Consider the following 14,294-nt stretch of genomic DNA (forward strand, 5'->3'; position numbering starts at 1 on the left):
TGTAGCAACACGTTACACAACGATGTTAAAATGTACAAAACATCTTCAGTTTAGAGCTGACACGTTTGGGATGCTGCAGACAATTACAGATTTTGTTCATTTTGTCTGAAGACTGAAACATTTTAAATCTGACACTACATAAAAATATTAATGCAAACAAATCAATTTTCTTGCTGAACTTTGACAGAGGTCACTGATGGTGATTAGAGTCTTATCTTCAAATATTCATTATACTGGGAGAAAAAATTGTTATTGTTATTTTCTTTGTAAAAATAATAAAACAGCATTAAACTGGAATTTAAATTTAAAGGGTTAAAAATCAGAATTGTAGTTTTAGGACCAACAGACTGATGAATAAAGCAAGTAAACCAAAGTAAAGACAAGCTGCACTTTGACTTTTATTAGAACAATTTGCTGGAACTACAGAGTAATGAAGTACTTCAAGTTTTTGTGTGGATGACTTCCAACCTTACTGTACAGCACAGAGCACAGAGGGACAATATATGTAATCAATATATGATGCAGAATGAACAAGTAACAACTGTGAGCTGAGTCTGAGGCTCATGCAGGACATTTCATAGTGAGGTGTCTTTGGTTGGATTATTCAAACATTTACATCAAAGCAGGAAACTCATTTCTCACAGATGAAAGTCATTAAAAAAGAAGATGTGTACTGACTGCATTTCCAGTCATAATTACAGTAAACTGCATTGTCATCTGAAATTGGATCTTGCAGTCCGTTTGCCCAGAACCTGTCAGAGAGATCAAATCTGACATGAAACTGGACTAAACTCATAACTATTGTCACATTCATATAAATATGAGTATAAATATTTGCTGTGGTTCTTTCCCAGGTTTCTCGCCCACTTTCCCTCCTTTAGACTTTTCTCTGAGAATCATCATGCACACTAAAACAGCTTTCAAGCTTTGATGAATATGAAATCTTCCTGCTGTAAAAATGGAGAATAAAAAGAAGTCAGAGCTGACTTTCTGCTGTTTGAAACGGTTTTGTCAGCTGTTTACAGACATCACTTTGAAATGTGTGTCTATCAGGTCATATTTACTGAAGCTTCTTCCTTCATATGTTCTGAAGTTTTACAAACACCAAAGAAGAAGAGACAGGAATTCTCTGAAACAGTTTTTGTTCTGTGAGAAAAGAAACATTACAGCACAAAAAACATGAAGACAAATTGAACAAAGTGAAATGTGTCGGTCGCTGCTTTGAACATTTTTCAATCCTGATTTCTTCAAACTGACTTGTTGTAACTGAACGTCATCACAGACTGCAGATGAAGAGAGTTCAAGCACAGCTGTTCATTCAAAGAAGGATTTCTGCTTTTCTTTACATTCAGTTTGTGGGGCTGTTGGAAAATAGCTCAGCTCATGTATTGCTGATCTATCTTCCAAAACATCAACGTTTCACTTCGAAATAATAACTCTGGAATAGAAACAAACTAATGTCTCACGTTTCTGTCAGCGCTGATCCGTCCACCCATTCCCATTTATATCCTCCTGATGTCTGTTTGGCTCTCAGACCAATCCAAGAGTATCCTCTCATGTTCAGTTCATTGACAAATTTCTGTTTGAGAAGAGACACAAATATTGTCTCCAGTCATAATTCAGCACTTCTGTTGTCGTAACATCATCTTGTGAATCTGTCTGAAGGAAGAATAAATGTGATGAAACTTTTCTTCCATTGTGCAGAAATCAGAAGGAGCCAAAGAATCAATGAATATCAGCTCCTCCTGTAGCTCAGTCAGTGTTGCAGTGGAATCAGTGTTAACAAATCATTTGATTCAGTTGGATTGAATCAGAAAAATAATCTGGATAATGAGGATTACTCTCATTTTATAACATTTCTGTTATTTCAAGGTTTTGTGTTGACTTGGTTTCTAAGGATCATCTAAACTGGTTCCAGTTTGATCCTGGTTCTTTAACTGCTTTGAATTTCTCTCCTTCATGATTCAATGTGAACATCCAGTTTGCTGTATTGTAATCTATCCACCTCCCAAATCCTGCAATCATTTCCTGAATGAATTCTCTAATCTTCTCTCATCTGTTCTTGTTAATATTGATAAAGTCATTTTAGTCGATGACTCTAATTTACTTATTGATGATCCCTCTAACAACACTGCCACACAACTGATGAGCACTGCAGCATCATTTCATTGAGTGCATCATGTTAGCGGCCCCACACATAACGCTGAGCTTCCACATGTCTGACCTACTATCCAATCACAGATGTATCATCTTTGACAGGCTTACAGTCAGTGTTGTCTTCCCAGAGACAAACTGCTGTCACTCCCATGTCTTCTAATGACTGTGGACATTTTTAGATTTCTTCACTGGCAACATCAACAGTATCAGGTCAGAGTTCAAGTCTGTAGCTCTTCAACCGCCCCAAGTCTCTCATCCAGTTCTGTTGTTGGAGTTCAAACTCCTTCCTGCTGCCATCTCCCCTGACTTCTCTCTATTAGAAATCAGTCCCTTTCATTTCAGCTGACTTTCAAACAGCCAGAGTCTTTCTGAGTGGAATCAACCCTCCTTACATCCCACTGTTTTAAATCCAGTTGCTCGTCAGCTCCTTCAGATCTTTGATCAGTTCCAACCTGCTTACAGACAAACCACAGCACTGAAACAGCTTTCATGAACATTACTAACCAGATTCTTCTGCTGGGATAAAGATGAACACTCCATCTGAGTCCTGCTTGACTTCTCTGCAGCCTTCATGCTGTTGATGGTGCTCCTCTTATTAACACACTACAAACTGGCATCACTGGTGCTGCTCTCACATGGTTTTCTTCATATTATCAAACTGATACTTCACAATTCATATTAATCAATGTGTGTCCTCATCTGAGTCCCACATGCCTCCATCCTTGGACCAATTCTGTTCTCTTTATAAATGCTGCCCCAGTGACATCTGCTTAATGGTTTTAATGGGATCTCCTAGCACTGCTATGCAGATGACACCCACACTAACACTTTTCTGTCGAGCCTCTCTGGCCTCAGTGAATGCTTCTCTGTCATCATTTCATGGATTTAAACTTCCTTCATCTCAAACTGAAGTTCTGCTGTTTGGCTCAGTTTCTCTGAGGAGGTCAGTCAGTACATCGTCCCCCTCACCAGTAACATCAAATCACCTGTTAAAGACTTTGGGATCATTTTGAACCAGCAGCTGAATTTGAGCCTCACATGTCAAAGGTCACCCAGTCTTGTTTCCTTTACCTCAGAAATATTGCAAACATCAAATCTTTACTGTGATTCAATCATCTGGAACTCTGAGTTCATACTTTCATTTTCTCCTGCCTGATTATTGGAATTCACTTTTCACCTGCATTTCTCAGTCCTCCATAGTTGGTCTGCAGTTAGTGCAGAACTCAGCAGCAAGGCTGCAAACAAACCCTGGCCTGCAGTCTCATATCTCACCTATTCTTGCTTCTCTTCACTGGCTGACAGTCAAATTCAGAATCCTCTTTTAAATCCTGTTATTAACATATAAAGCTGTGCATGAACAGGCCCCTGCTTATATAGCAGAGCTTCTTGGACCTTCTCACTGCAGCCGGCCTCTCTGATCATCTAATCAGCGTCTCCCAACTGTCCCTCGCTCTGATTTGAAAACCAGAGGCCATCGTGCTTTTGAGCTTGTTGCAGCCAAACTGTGGAACAGCCTTCCTCAGACTATCAGCTCAGCTGACTGTTAACGGCTGAAACTCATTTTACAGGTTAGCTTTCTTTTCCTTTATTTTCCTCCAGAGTTTCTAACTATTGTGTTTCTGATGGAATGAATGTCTGCTGCTTTGTTTATGTGTCTGTATGTTTGCACATGTATACTTATCATCAATGTGTGGCTTTATTCAACGTATGAAGAACTTTGTAACTCACTGTCAGCTCCATCAAAGATCACACAGACATGAACAAACACACCCACCTGTTCCTCTTTGCTGTTTATCATCACCAGATCAGCTCCTTTATCCTGACAGTCTCTCCTGCTGTCAGACCAAGTTTTCCTCTCAGTGGATTTAAAGTAACAGCTGCATCCAAATCTCCTCCATCGATCAGGACACCACTTTCCTTAAAGTCAAACACATGTTTTAAAGACAGACTTTGTGTCATGTTGTATCACATTAATAAGATCTCTGATTTCAGTCTTTAGTCAAAAATCTTTGGTTCCTGTCATTTTCCTGTAAATCCTTCATTTAAACTCAGGTTTTCTCTTATTCATAATTAACTGAAACTTACATTTATACAGAAAAACTGTTACACAGCATCAAACATTTAGGATTCAAAATAAAGACACAGTCAGGTTATCACTGTGTAACACTGATGTTTTCTATTAGTTATTCAAACTTTATTACCTTCTATCTTCTCCTTCAGCTTCTTCACTTCTTCCTGTAGCTGACTGTGGTTTTTACTCAGTTTATCATAACTGCTCTGTAACTGAGTCAGGTTGGTTTTTGTGTCTTTAGAGAAAAACAGATTAAAATTCAGTTAAAATATTCTGAACATTAGGTGTGATGTTAGAATCAAGGATTCTCTCACCTTGAAGTTCATCCTGGAGCTCAGTGTGATTCTTTTTGGTGTTGTAAACGTGGTTCAGTTTGTCATATTCAGCATGAAGTCTTTTGTTTTCACTCTTGTTCAAAGCATCTGAAATATTTCAGTGAAACCAAAATAAAATAAAATAAAATAAAATAAAATGAGTGAAACATTGAACAGAAATAATCTTCTTCCTCTGCATTGTCAAATATATCAATAAGAGTCAGAAACTTGTGCAGCCGTTGTTCTTTAACATGTCCTATGGGTGGAGCTGTTAGAACTACAGGAAATCTGATGAGCTAAATACGTATCAACTGTGAACAAAAACCACTGACAAGATTCAAAATAATTGTTCTCAGTGTGGAGGAAGAAGGTGAAGAATCAAACAGCATTTTTACACCTGTAGTCAGAGATGTTCTCTATATGCTGTGAAAGAATAGATTCTGACTCATGTGACATGTGCCTGTTCTCACTGAAAATATGTCTTTTTACATTCAGTCAAAGCTGCTCTGAGGCTTCAACACTTCCTCTTTCTGCTTCTTTATAATTAATAAATGTTTCTTCCTGCAGCTTCCAGGTAGCTGTTGGTTAAGGTGACTATTTGCCCACTGCTGTTAGTGTTTCCTGCTTTCAGATGTCCTTTTGCAGGCGTCTCTATTCTCACATTATACACATTATACATGTTTCTGCTGATTCAGCATTAAGTCTGCCACACCTCCACCAGGGCCCAAAGGTCAGCTGAAGGTCATCAACTGATTTAAAACAGAAAATCAAACATTTTTTGATTTTATGAACCATCAGCCGCTGCTGCTGAAACTTAATACACCAAGTGAACTAACTAGCTGACATAATGACAGACGGCCACTGTCTAACATAGTGTGACTGCACCTGCATCAGTCTGCAGCAGATTCTGCTGCCTGTCTGCTTTGTTGATATAATCACAGAAGTGTTGAGTGAAGAGTTTGAAGGAACAACAAGAACATTCACTCCACCTCCACAACACACACAAGATATGAGCCAGGAATCATGCACACATACACACACCTGCTAATCAGTGCTAAGTAACAGACTCATGAAATACTAGAAGCTCAGTCAGCAAAACCAACTTGTTGGTCAGGCTGTACCACACAGCAGCTCATATTATTGATCAGAGAATTTAAAATGCCACCGTGCAGTTTTTATGAAGAGGGAAACTATCCTTAGAGACCAAAACTCATTTAGTCCTGAATGGAAACGTGTTTTTAATGCAGCAAAGCTGCTCATTTTAACATGGGAGTCTGTGGGGACTGACTGGCTTTCAGCATCAGCCTCCAGTGGTCATTAAAGGAACTGCAGCTTTTGGTGCTTCTGTGTTGGCTTCATGTACTTCCTGTATTTGCTGTGGCTGAAGGACACGTTCTGGTTGTGAAGCTGCATGTTTGTTGGCTGCTGGGATTCAGTATCAGTCATACATTCATTTGCAGGAGAAGTTCAGAGGTTGAATCTTATCTTACAGCATATGGACAGGATGATGATCCCAGCTAACATCAGGAGGCACAGCACTCTTAGAGCCAGTGTGGCACATCTGAAAGAGCCCTTCTGGACTGAAGGAGGACTCTGAGTCTGTGGTCCTGTTAGAAAGCAGTGTGGATGTTGGTTTGTGGTTATTTCCTGTCACTCTGTGTTTAACCCTTTGATGCATAGTGGTCACTACAGACTGTTTTCTTGTATTTGTGTCAGTGTTGATGGTCTACGTACACATAAGCCACTACACTGGACACTGATGTGTCACTCCATACCAAATACCTAATTTCAAATGTATGTTGTCCACCTAAGTGGACATGTAAAAAACTCTTTGAAAAGTAATTCACGCATGAAAGGCTTAATAGACCTGTGGTTGTGGTTGTATCAGCTTAGCTTCATAAAAGGGTCGGTAGCCCAAAAAACAAAGGAAATCTTACATCTGCACTGTGACTAAAGTGCGTAAATGAATTTCCCGTTCACAGAGCTCTACAAACTCTACAGTACATTTACTTTTATAATTTACTTACCTCCTTCCTCTGATTTAAAATGAACATAACTTTCTCTGATCTCATCTGTACTCTCGTAGATATCCACCTCCCTCTGCTCCCACTCTGCTCTGTCCTCCTGCTCCTTTCTGCTGTATCTCACCTTCGTTGATAGATCTGGTTTGGCATAAATATCTGAGGACATCGTGAGAGGACTGAGACGCAGGAGTTTAAACTGTCCTCTAACAGTCCTGCAGTACTGACCCTGGTAGATATCGAGCTGTTCTGTTCTGTTCTTGTCCAGCCTTCTGTCTACTTTCAGACAGGAAGAAGCTTTGAGGAAGTGGCAGCATGCAAAGAACCACAGACCCAAACTTTCATTTAATTAATGTGCATAAAAACCTCCAGTGTGGTGGAACCCACAAATAGAACATTTCATTGTATTTATATTTGCAAAGCCACTCAGAAACCTGTGAAAACATTTTGCATGAAACAAGAATAATTTCATTTTTCTTTGTTTAACTAAAGGTGAGTTCATGGTGAAACAAACCACAACCACATTCATACCTCATGCTCACAGTGTGCACAAAGCAGGAAATGTCTCTTTGTCAGTAACACCTTTTTCTGTTGCCTGATAGTGAAACATGTCAAACTGTTTAAGATTTCATGTGACTAAAGTTATTAAATTGTTTTTCAGTTTTTCTCAGTCCATAATTAAACATCAAAAAGTTTTCCCTACGGTACGTCACAGTGTTGTGAACAAAATATTGAGAATGACACCCAAACTACATATCAGCTTCATGTCTTATTGAACAGGACATTAAGTCAGTTTTGTAAGATAAGGTCGTTCTATGAGCAAGGTTATTAAGTGTCTGCTCAGTGGCTAATGACTTGTAACTGATTGTTAGGTTAGCCTGTTCTTTCCTCAGCTGCTTACTCAGATGCATTCCACATCCTGTTTCAAACACATTTCATCCATCAGGTGAAGTCACAGTGGCTATAGCCATCTTTTACTCCAGTAGTTTAGCCTACTTTCATATTTTGCACTATTGATTGAAGCAGTTCAGTTGTTTTGTTTTATTTTCTTTTTGTATATGGCTAGAGTACAGACAACAAGAAGTCTGAAAGAAGAAGAAGTGAAAACCTGAACAGAATCTTAATAAAATGCTCCTCTTCATCCTCACTTCATGCCTCGTCTCCTGAGCTGAAGTCAGGAGTTTAACACATGAAAACGTGCATAAACATACTTATTTTTTCTTGATATTGTCACAATTACTTATCGTCAGCAGATTAGACATGCAACCCTCTCATTGCAAAGGAACAAGAGATGGACAGCAAACACAACAGCAGCATGGTGTAAGCTATTATTATAGCAGCAGATGTTAGGCTGAAGTGTTCTAAAAATCACTTTCACTTTGATAAATAGTTTGATTACATTCTCACATAATATGAGGCTTTATTCACTCAGCGTCAAAGCCCAACAAAGTTACAGCCACTTCAAAGAAAGTTTGACTAACAACAGTGAACAGCAGCTAACAAAGGCTAACCATGGCTAACAGCAGCATGGTGTAAGCTATTATTATAGCAGCAGATGTTAGGCTGAAGTATTCTAAAAATCACTTTCACTTTGATAAATAGTTTGATTACATTCTCACATAATATTAGGCTTTATTCACTCAGCGTCAAAGCCCAACAAAGTTACAGCCACTTCAAAGAAAGCTTGATTAACAACAGTGAACAGCAGCTAGCCAAGGCTAACCACCAAGTCGGGGTTTTAGGGAGATAACACTACATGGTAATAAAATTTCTCACAGCGTGTCGTGATTGCAGCCAGAATCAGCAAATACAGCACTCCCAGGTTCACTTCAAAACCCCTGAAACGGCTTCTTTTCCCAGCTGGAAGCTTCTTCTGAGTATCATCACCTAAAGGGAAAAAAAATCAACTTTTTTTATATTACTGATTTCTTTTTAATTGAGAGTTTTAACTCTGGTTCATGCCTTAATTAAATGGATCTGCCTTATAATAATAATGACATTTCCAACAAGTTCATGTTGTATATTTGAGAATTACAGGAAATCAGGTAAAATGTTCTTTGGAGGAAATCAAGGTTGATATAATGGTGCAAAATTCTATCTTTAGTTTATTCCCACATGTATTGATTCTTCATCAGTCTCTGACAAATAAAGAAAAGGACAATATCAATAATGATAATTATGAATAATCTTATTATTATTATCTTCATAATTTGCTCACAGGAAGACTTATTTTGAGATGTTAGGTCCCAGCCAAGCAGGCATAGAGACCACTTAATGATCTCCACTGTTTGCTAGCAAAACTGTGCGTTTCTCAGCCAGTTTCTGGGTGGTTGCTGGCAGTCACAAAAAGGAGTATGTCGCAAAGACATTATGCTGCACCACAAAATTCCTAGTATTGCAACAGTTGCATGAAGACCCTTGCAGAAATAGAAACCAACTATTCAACTATTCACAAAGCTGAAAAAAGGTGTAAAGCAAACATTAAATGCAATTCAATTTGAATTCAGTTTTATTTATATAAAGCCACATCATTACAACAGTCACCTCAAGGCACTTTACATTGTAAGGCAAACACCCTACAATAATACAGAGAAACTGCAACAATCAGACGGCGCTCTGTGAGCAATCACTTTGACAACAACAGGAAGAAAAAACTCCCTTTTGACAGGAAGAAATCACAGGCAGAATCAGGAAGAGGCAGCCAGGTGATGGGAGGAAGACAGATGGTAAATAGACTGATTCTAATTTAGCATTTTTCTACTCTGAGCACTCAAACAACTTTATACAACATATTTCATTGACCCATTCACAGTTAGTATCTTGTCCAAGGAAATTTAGCATGCAGACCGGGGCAGCCAGGATTTGACCACCAACCTGTCAATTAGTAGATGACCTGCTCTACCTCCTGAGCTACATCCACCCCTAACTGCTCTAATGGGTGATGGCACTAAGAGGTTTTTAAGATGAGCTGGAGCCTGATTAAGAATTTGTATGTGATGAGCAGAAATTTAAATTTGATTAGTTTTTAGGATGTCCAGATAATAATGTAGATACAATAATACAATAATACTGATAATAATAATCACAGTAGTCCGTCCTAGATTTAATACATGCATTAACTAGTTTTTGCCATCCTTGTGACACAGGAAGATTTTTAATCTTAGACATACTGTGCAAAGGGAAGAATCAGTTTAACTCATTGGTGTGTGGCTTGATAGACAGATAAAGGTAGGTATCATCTGCACAGCAGTGGTAATGTCTGCTATGCCTTCTGATGATACTGCCTAACAGAAGCATGTATAATGTAAACAAAACTGGTCCTAACACTGAACCCTGTGGAACTCCATAATTCACTTTTGTGTATGAAGATTCTTCTTTAACATTCAACTTCAAAATAAAAGTTGAACCTTTTGAAACATACTGGCTTTAGCAACTTTAACCCTGAAGGTAAATGTTCTCTGTTTCCAGTTTGCATCACACTCGATGCAACACACTCGATCATTTCCACACAAACGTTGCAAGACCAATCTACCAGCAATAGTGTACGAAGGCCACCAATGGGTGACTAACTCGTCTCCAGGCCTGTGTCACTGAAGCCTCGAAAAAACCTATTATTATAATTGGCTCTGAAAATAGTACTTTCTGAGGTTATTTGTGCTCCACACAGTTTCTAGCAAGAGTTTGTTTTTAAACTTCTGTTGCAGCACCGAAGAGCTCCTGCTGGATGAGCCGTTAGAGCAAGGGCGTAGATTTGGTTTTGGCATTGGTGGGGATGGATGATTCAACCACCGAACCCTGCCCTGTTTCTTTTCTTTTTCCTTTTTGTCTTTGCTTCTTGATAAAAAAAAAGGAGAAATATACTTTTCTACATATGTTATTCTACATGCTTTTAAACCATTTAAAATTACAATTCATAGTTTTATATGTGAATGATATAATATTAAATTACTATTAAACAAATGACTGACTAAGTATTTTAGACTTTAGTTTACTTCAGCCATATTCCATATAAATCAGGTATCATACAAAAATAAAAATAGCTTCAAATACAGTCATGACAATAAAAGAATATGACTTTAAGGACTTAACAACATTACTTCAGTTATAGTACACCAACATCTCTGATACATTAGCACTAAGGGAACACTGAATGACCTGCTGGTTTTTGTCTATAAAACTACTCATCTAAGATTACCACAAAGTAAAAGATCTGTCAGCAAAATTATGCAACATTTTAGGCACACTATATTAACATTACTGATGAGTCACTCGTCAGTAATGTCTGTAGCGTGAGTGCATTTTTAAAACAATTTGTGCAAACTGCACTACAAGGTGGAATATTTGCAAAATCATGACTACCTCATGATATTTTGTCTCAAAAACTAACCCTATGAATATGTCAGTACCATTAGGATGAAATTATTGTGTCACCAACATTTTAACATTAGACATAATTCTAACAGCCTCTGTAAACTAATATCCTGGCTTGCTTGAGGCTGCCGTTTTCTCTGACAGTTTCACTTAAAATTAGAAATGCTACTCTGAGACTGAGATAATAGTGCTGCCTGTTGTGCAGTTAGTTTCCAAAACACGCCGTTATTCATGGTTACATACAATTTTAGACTGATGTGGGCCAAAGCCTAGCATAGCCTGTAACGTTATTATGACGGACACATTTTATGAGTGAACTTGGCTTTAAGTGACTTACAGGTTTCTTTGAAAAATACTTTCTTATATCCAGGTTCTTCCTTTTTGCTGCCATCCTCCTCTCCTCCCTGCAGGTCCTCACAGCGCAGGCTTACCGCTGCTAAAACTAAACAGAGCTCCCTGAAAGGCACAGCCAATCACATTGGCCATATTTGTCACATGACATAGGACTCCAGTAGAGAACGTAATTTAACTCTTTCTGCACCGCTGGGTGAATGAGACGGTGACAGATCGGTTTTTTTTTCTCTTTCTATCGGGTTTCTTTTTCTTTACTCGCAGAGATCAGATTATTGGTGGGGACAATTCAATAATGGCTGGATATTGGTGGGGACATGTCCCTTCCATCCATGCCAAATCTACGCCCTTGTATCAGAGTCATGCAGCACTTCCCTCCTTCATTGTAAACATTTGAAATGTTTGTTGCTTCCTACTTACCAGCTTCTTGTAACCCAACATCAGGATGCTGCTCTCCATCGTCTATCATCTGCACCTCGCTGTACTCTCTCTCTCGTCCATCACTGTGGGTCCTTCTGCTGTATTTCACTCTAAAATCTGCTGCAGCTTGAACTTCTGCAGACATCTTGGTGGGTGAAAGTATTTGACGAGGCTTCAGTGTCTGTCTGGTTTGTTTCTGAGTCGGGCAGCTTTTAATAGACATCAAACAGGAAGTAGCAGCAGACCAAACCACAAACAGAGGGGCCAACTTCATTTCTGCTTTGCAGTGTGGTTAGAAAACTTTTTTACTGACAGTTCATTAAAATAGAAAAAAGAACCTAAAAAGTTATTTATAAATTTTACTGTCTGTTATAACACAGAAATAGTAACTCAGCAGCAATAATCTGCACATAATGCCTTTTTCATGAGTCCTCCTGGTTTCATGACTCTGTGCACATCATAAGTACATAGAAGCACATAAGTGTCACAGGAAACATGAGGTTGGGCACTGTGTCACTGCTGTGTTTCCCTCAGCACAGACTGGCCACCACAGCCTCTTCAGGTCACACACTTTATTTTCCAGCACACACATGAAATGTTTCTGACTGAGCTGCTCTGCTGTTGAGTCCGACTGAGTGAAATGTGTTTTATTGGGTTTAGTTCCAGCTTGTCCCAACCGCTCCACAGTGAGCTTATCCACTTACTGCATCTGTCTTCAGGTCTGAGTACACCACCAAAATAGAGATGCAGTCACTCTGTTTTTCAACTGAAGCTTGTCGTGTTCACAATTTTAGAAGGAATTTCAGGAGAAAATATCTGTGTATTAAAAAGATTTCATTTGCTTTTGCAGTTAAAATTGCAAGGTTACAGCACTGGATCGTGATGTGATACCACAGTCAGCCTCACACCAAGGATGACCCTCAGAGCGGGCCGTACAGTTTTATACTACAAGGAGAACATGTATTATTATGACTATGTTCTTCCAGAAGCGGCGTGGCAGTCTGCTACAGTCTGCTACAAGAGTTGGGGAATGGCTGCCATTCCCCAACTCTCTGTGAATGGGACTCATGGCCATTGATCAGTGTTCTTTGATCAGTGGGTTTTGGTCAGTGATTGTTGATCAATGGTCATGGGAATTTGCATAATTATGATTAAGGAACTGACCTCACAGCCCATTGTTCCTTCAGTGGGCTGGTTTCAGTCATTATGCAAATGTACTGTTGATAAGGTTTGGGGAAACCTGCAGTCAGCTGAGACTGAAGAAGTCACTTGGATGAGTGACGAAACGTTTCTCCCACAAAACGCTACGTCCAGATGAACAGATTCAACTTTTGGAGATCTCCAAGAAAACACTTTTCTGTTGTAACAAGCTGGCGTTGGCGATATCAATCCCCGCGCATGTATGCTCGGACGAGTACTGCCGAGGGGACCCGGCTTATAAAGTGTAATGTTGCTGACGGCGAATAAAGGTCTGTTATTGGATTTAACCGACTGGCTACGGGTATTTCAACTAACCTCCACAGCACATGCCCGCTGGACCTGCTAGCCGCTCCTGCCTCGCCAGACTGCTGTTACAACCTTTTAAAACTGATTGTTTTTATTCTGGGTTTGTTTTTATCTTTACTGGCCTGTGCAAGATTAGTCGGGCAATGTGCAATCCCTGAGATGGGCTCTTACCTTAGGGGAGATTAGGCCTCGTAGAGGTGCTCCATGTGGATTATTGCTTTGCCAATTATTGCCTGAACTAAAACACTTAGTGGATGTGATAAGTGTTCTGTTGGGCTCGCATTTATTTGTGGTGGACTTGGTTCTTTTAAAGCAACGAGCATCTGGAGCTGCCAGGGGAGAGCAAGCCATCAGGTGATAGTTGCATTGCTGGGAGGTTGCACCAGTAAGAGTATATTGTGGTCCTTAGCGACCTTTTTATTGTGATGTTTTAGGCCTATTGCAAACCCTTTGTGTTTTCTTTTAAAATAAACTTTAATGTATCTGGCTGATATTGACCCTCTTGTCCCGTTTATTCTGGACTCGTTCCTGCAAGAGCTTTGGGCCTGAAAGTTTGCACGAGTAGTATAGAGGCCCCTAGCGGTTACTCGGTGGCTTTTACTCACTACACACATAAGCACCAGATTTCCCTCAATTATCCTGATTCATCTTGTTACAGTTCACCTGGTGAAGGGCACATTCTCAAAGGCTTCTTTTTGCCCAGGGCATTTCAGCATGACACTCTTTGATTACCTCTCCATCAGAGAATGGCTTTGTTTTTGTTGTTTGTGATTTTGTGGGAAGTCACAAAGCTGCTCTTGACTGACCTGATAGATGTACGCTGGATTTGAAACCATGTTGGAAAGATTTGTGAGAGCTGCTGTGTTCAGGGTGTAAACAGCTGGTACAGACTCCACCCCCCACACAACCCTGACTTGGATCAGTGTGTCATAGTCCGTGGCTCTATGTCTGAGGAGTGTCTGATGCCCTGGTGGCCACACCCCCAGGCTGGGCCATCACCATCACACCTGCGTCCCATTCCAAGAGATTGCCAGGAGGACTATTTAACCCTGTGCTGACGGATGCTCCAAGCCAGTCCGTTAG

The 14,294-nt window shown here is 39.6% G+C and overlaps 1 protein-coding gene across 1 annotated transcript; it reads right to left on the bottom strand.

Annotated features, from left to right (window-relative positions):
• Nucleotides 1-369: 369 nt before the first annotated feature.
• LOC120435776 (C-type lectin domain family 12 member B-like) lies at nucleotides 370-14,029 on the bottom strand. The gene is made up of 8 exons (XM_039605902.1): nucleotides 14,018-14,029; nucleotides 11,706-11,914; nucleotides 8,340-8,450; nucleotides 4,543-4,650; nucleotides 4,359-4,463; nucleotides 3,932-4,074; nucleotides 1,467-1,579; nucleotides 370-752 (listed from the first exon to the last, which is right to left on the bottom strand). The coding sequence occupies exons 2-8, from the start codon at nucleotides 11,848-11,850 to the stop codon at nucleotides 632-634; spliced, it is 846 nt and encodes a 281-aa protein (XP_039461836.1). The 5' UTR covers nucleotides 11,851-11,914; nucleotides 14,018-14,029; the 3' UTR covers nucleotides 370-631.
• Nucleotides 14,030-14,294: the final 265 nt, after the last annotated feature.

This window comes from Oreochromis aureus, linkage group 22 (assembly GCF_013358895.1).
Source record: "Oreochromis aureus strain Israel breed Guangdong linkage group 22, ZZ_aureus, whole genome shotgun sequence".
NCBI classification, from domain to species: Eukaryota; Metazoa; Chordata; class Actinopteri; order Cichliformes; family Cichlidae; genus Oreochromis; species Oreochromis aureus.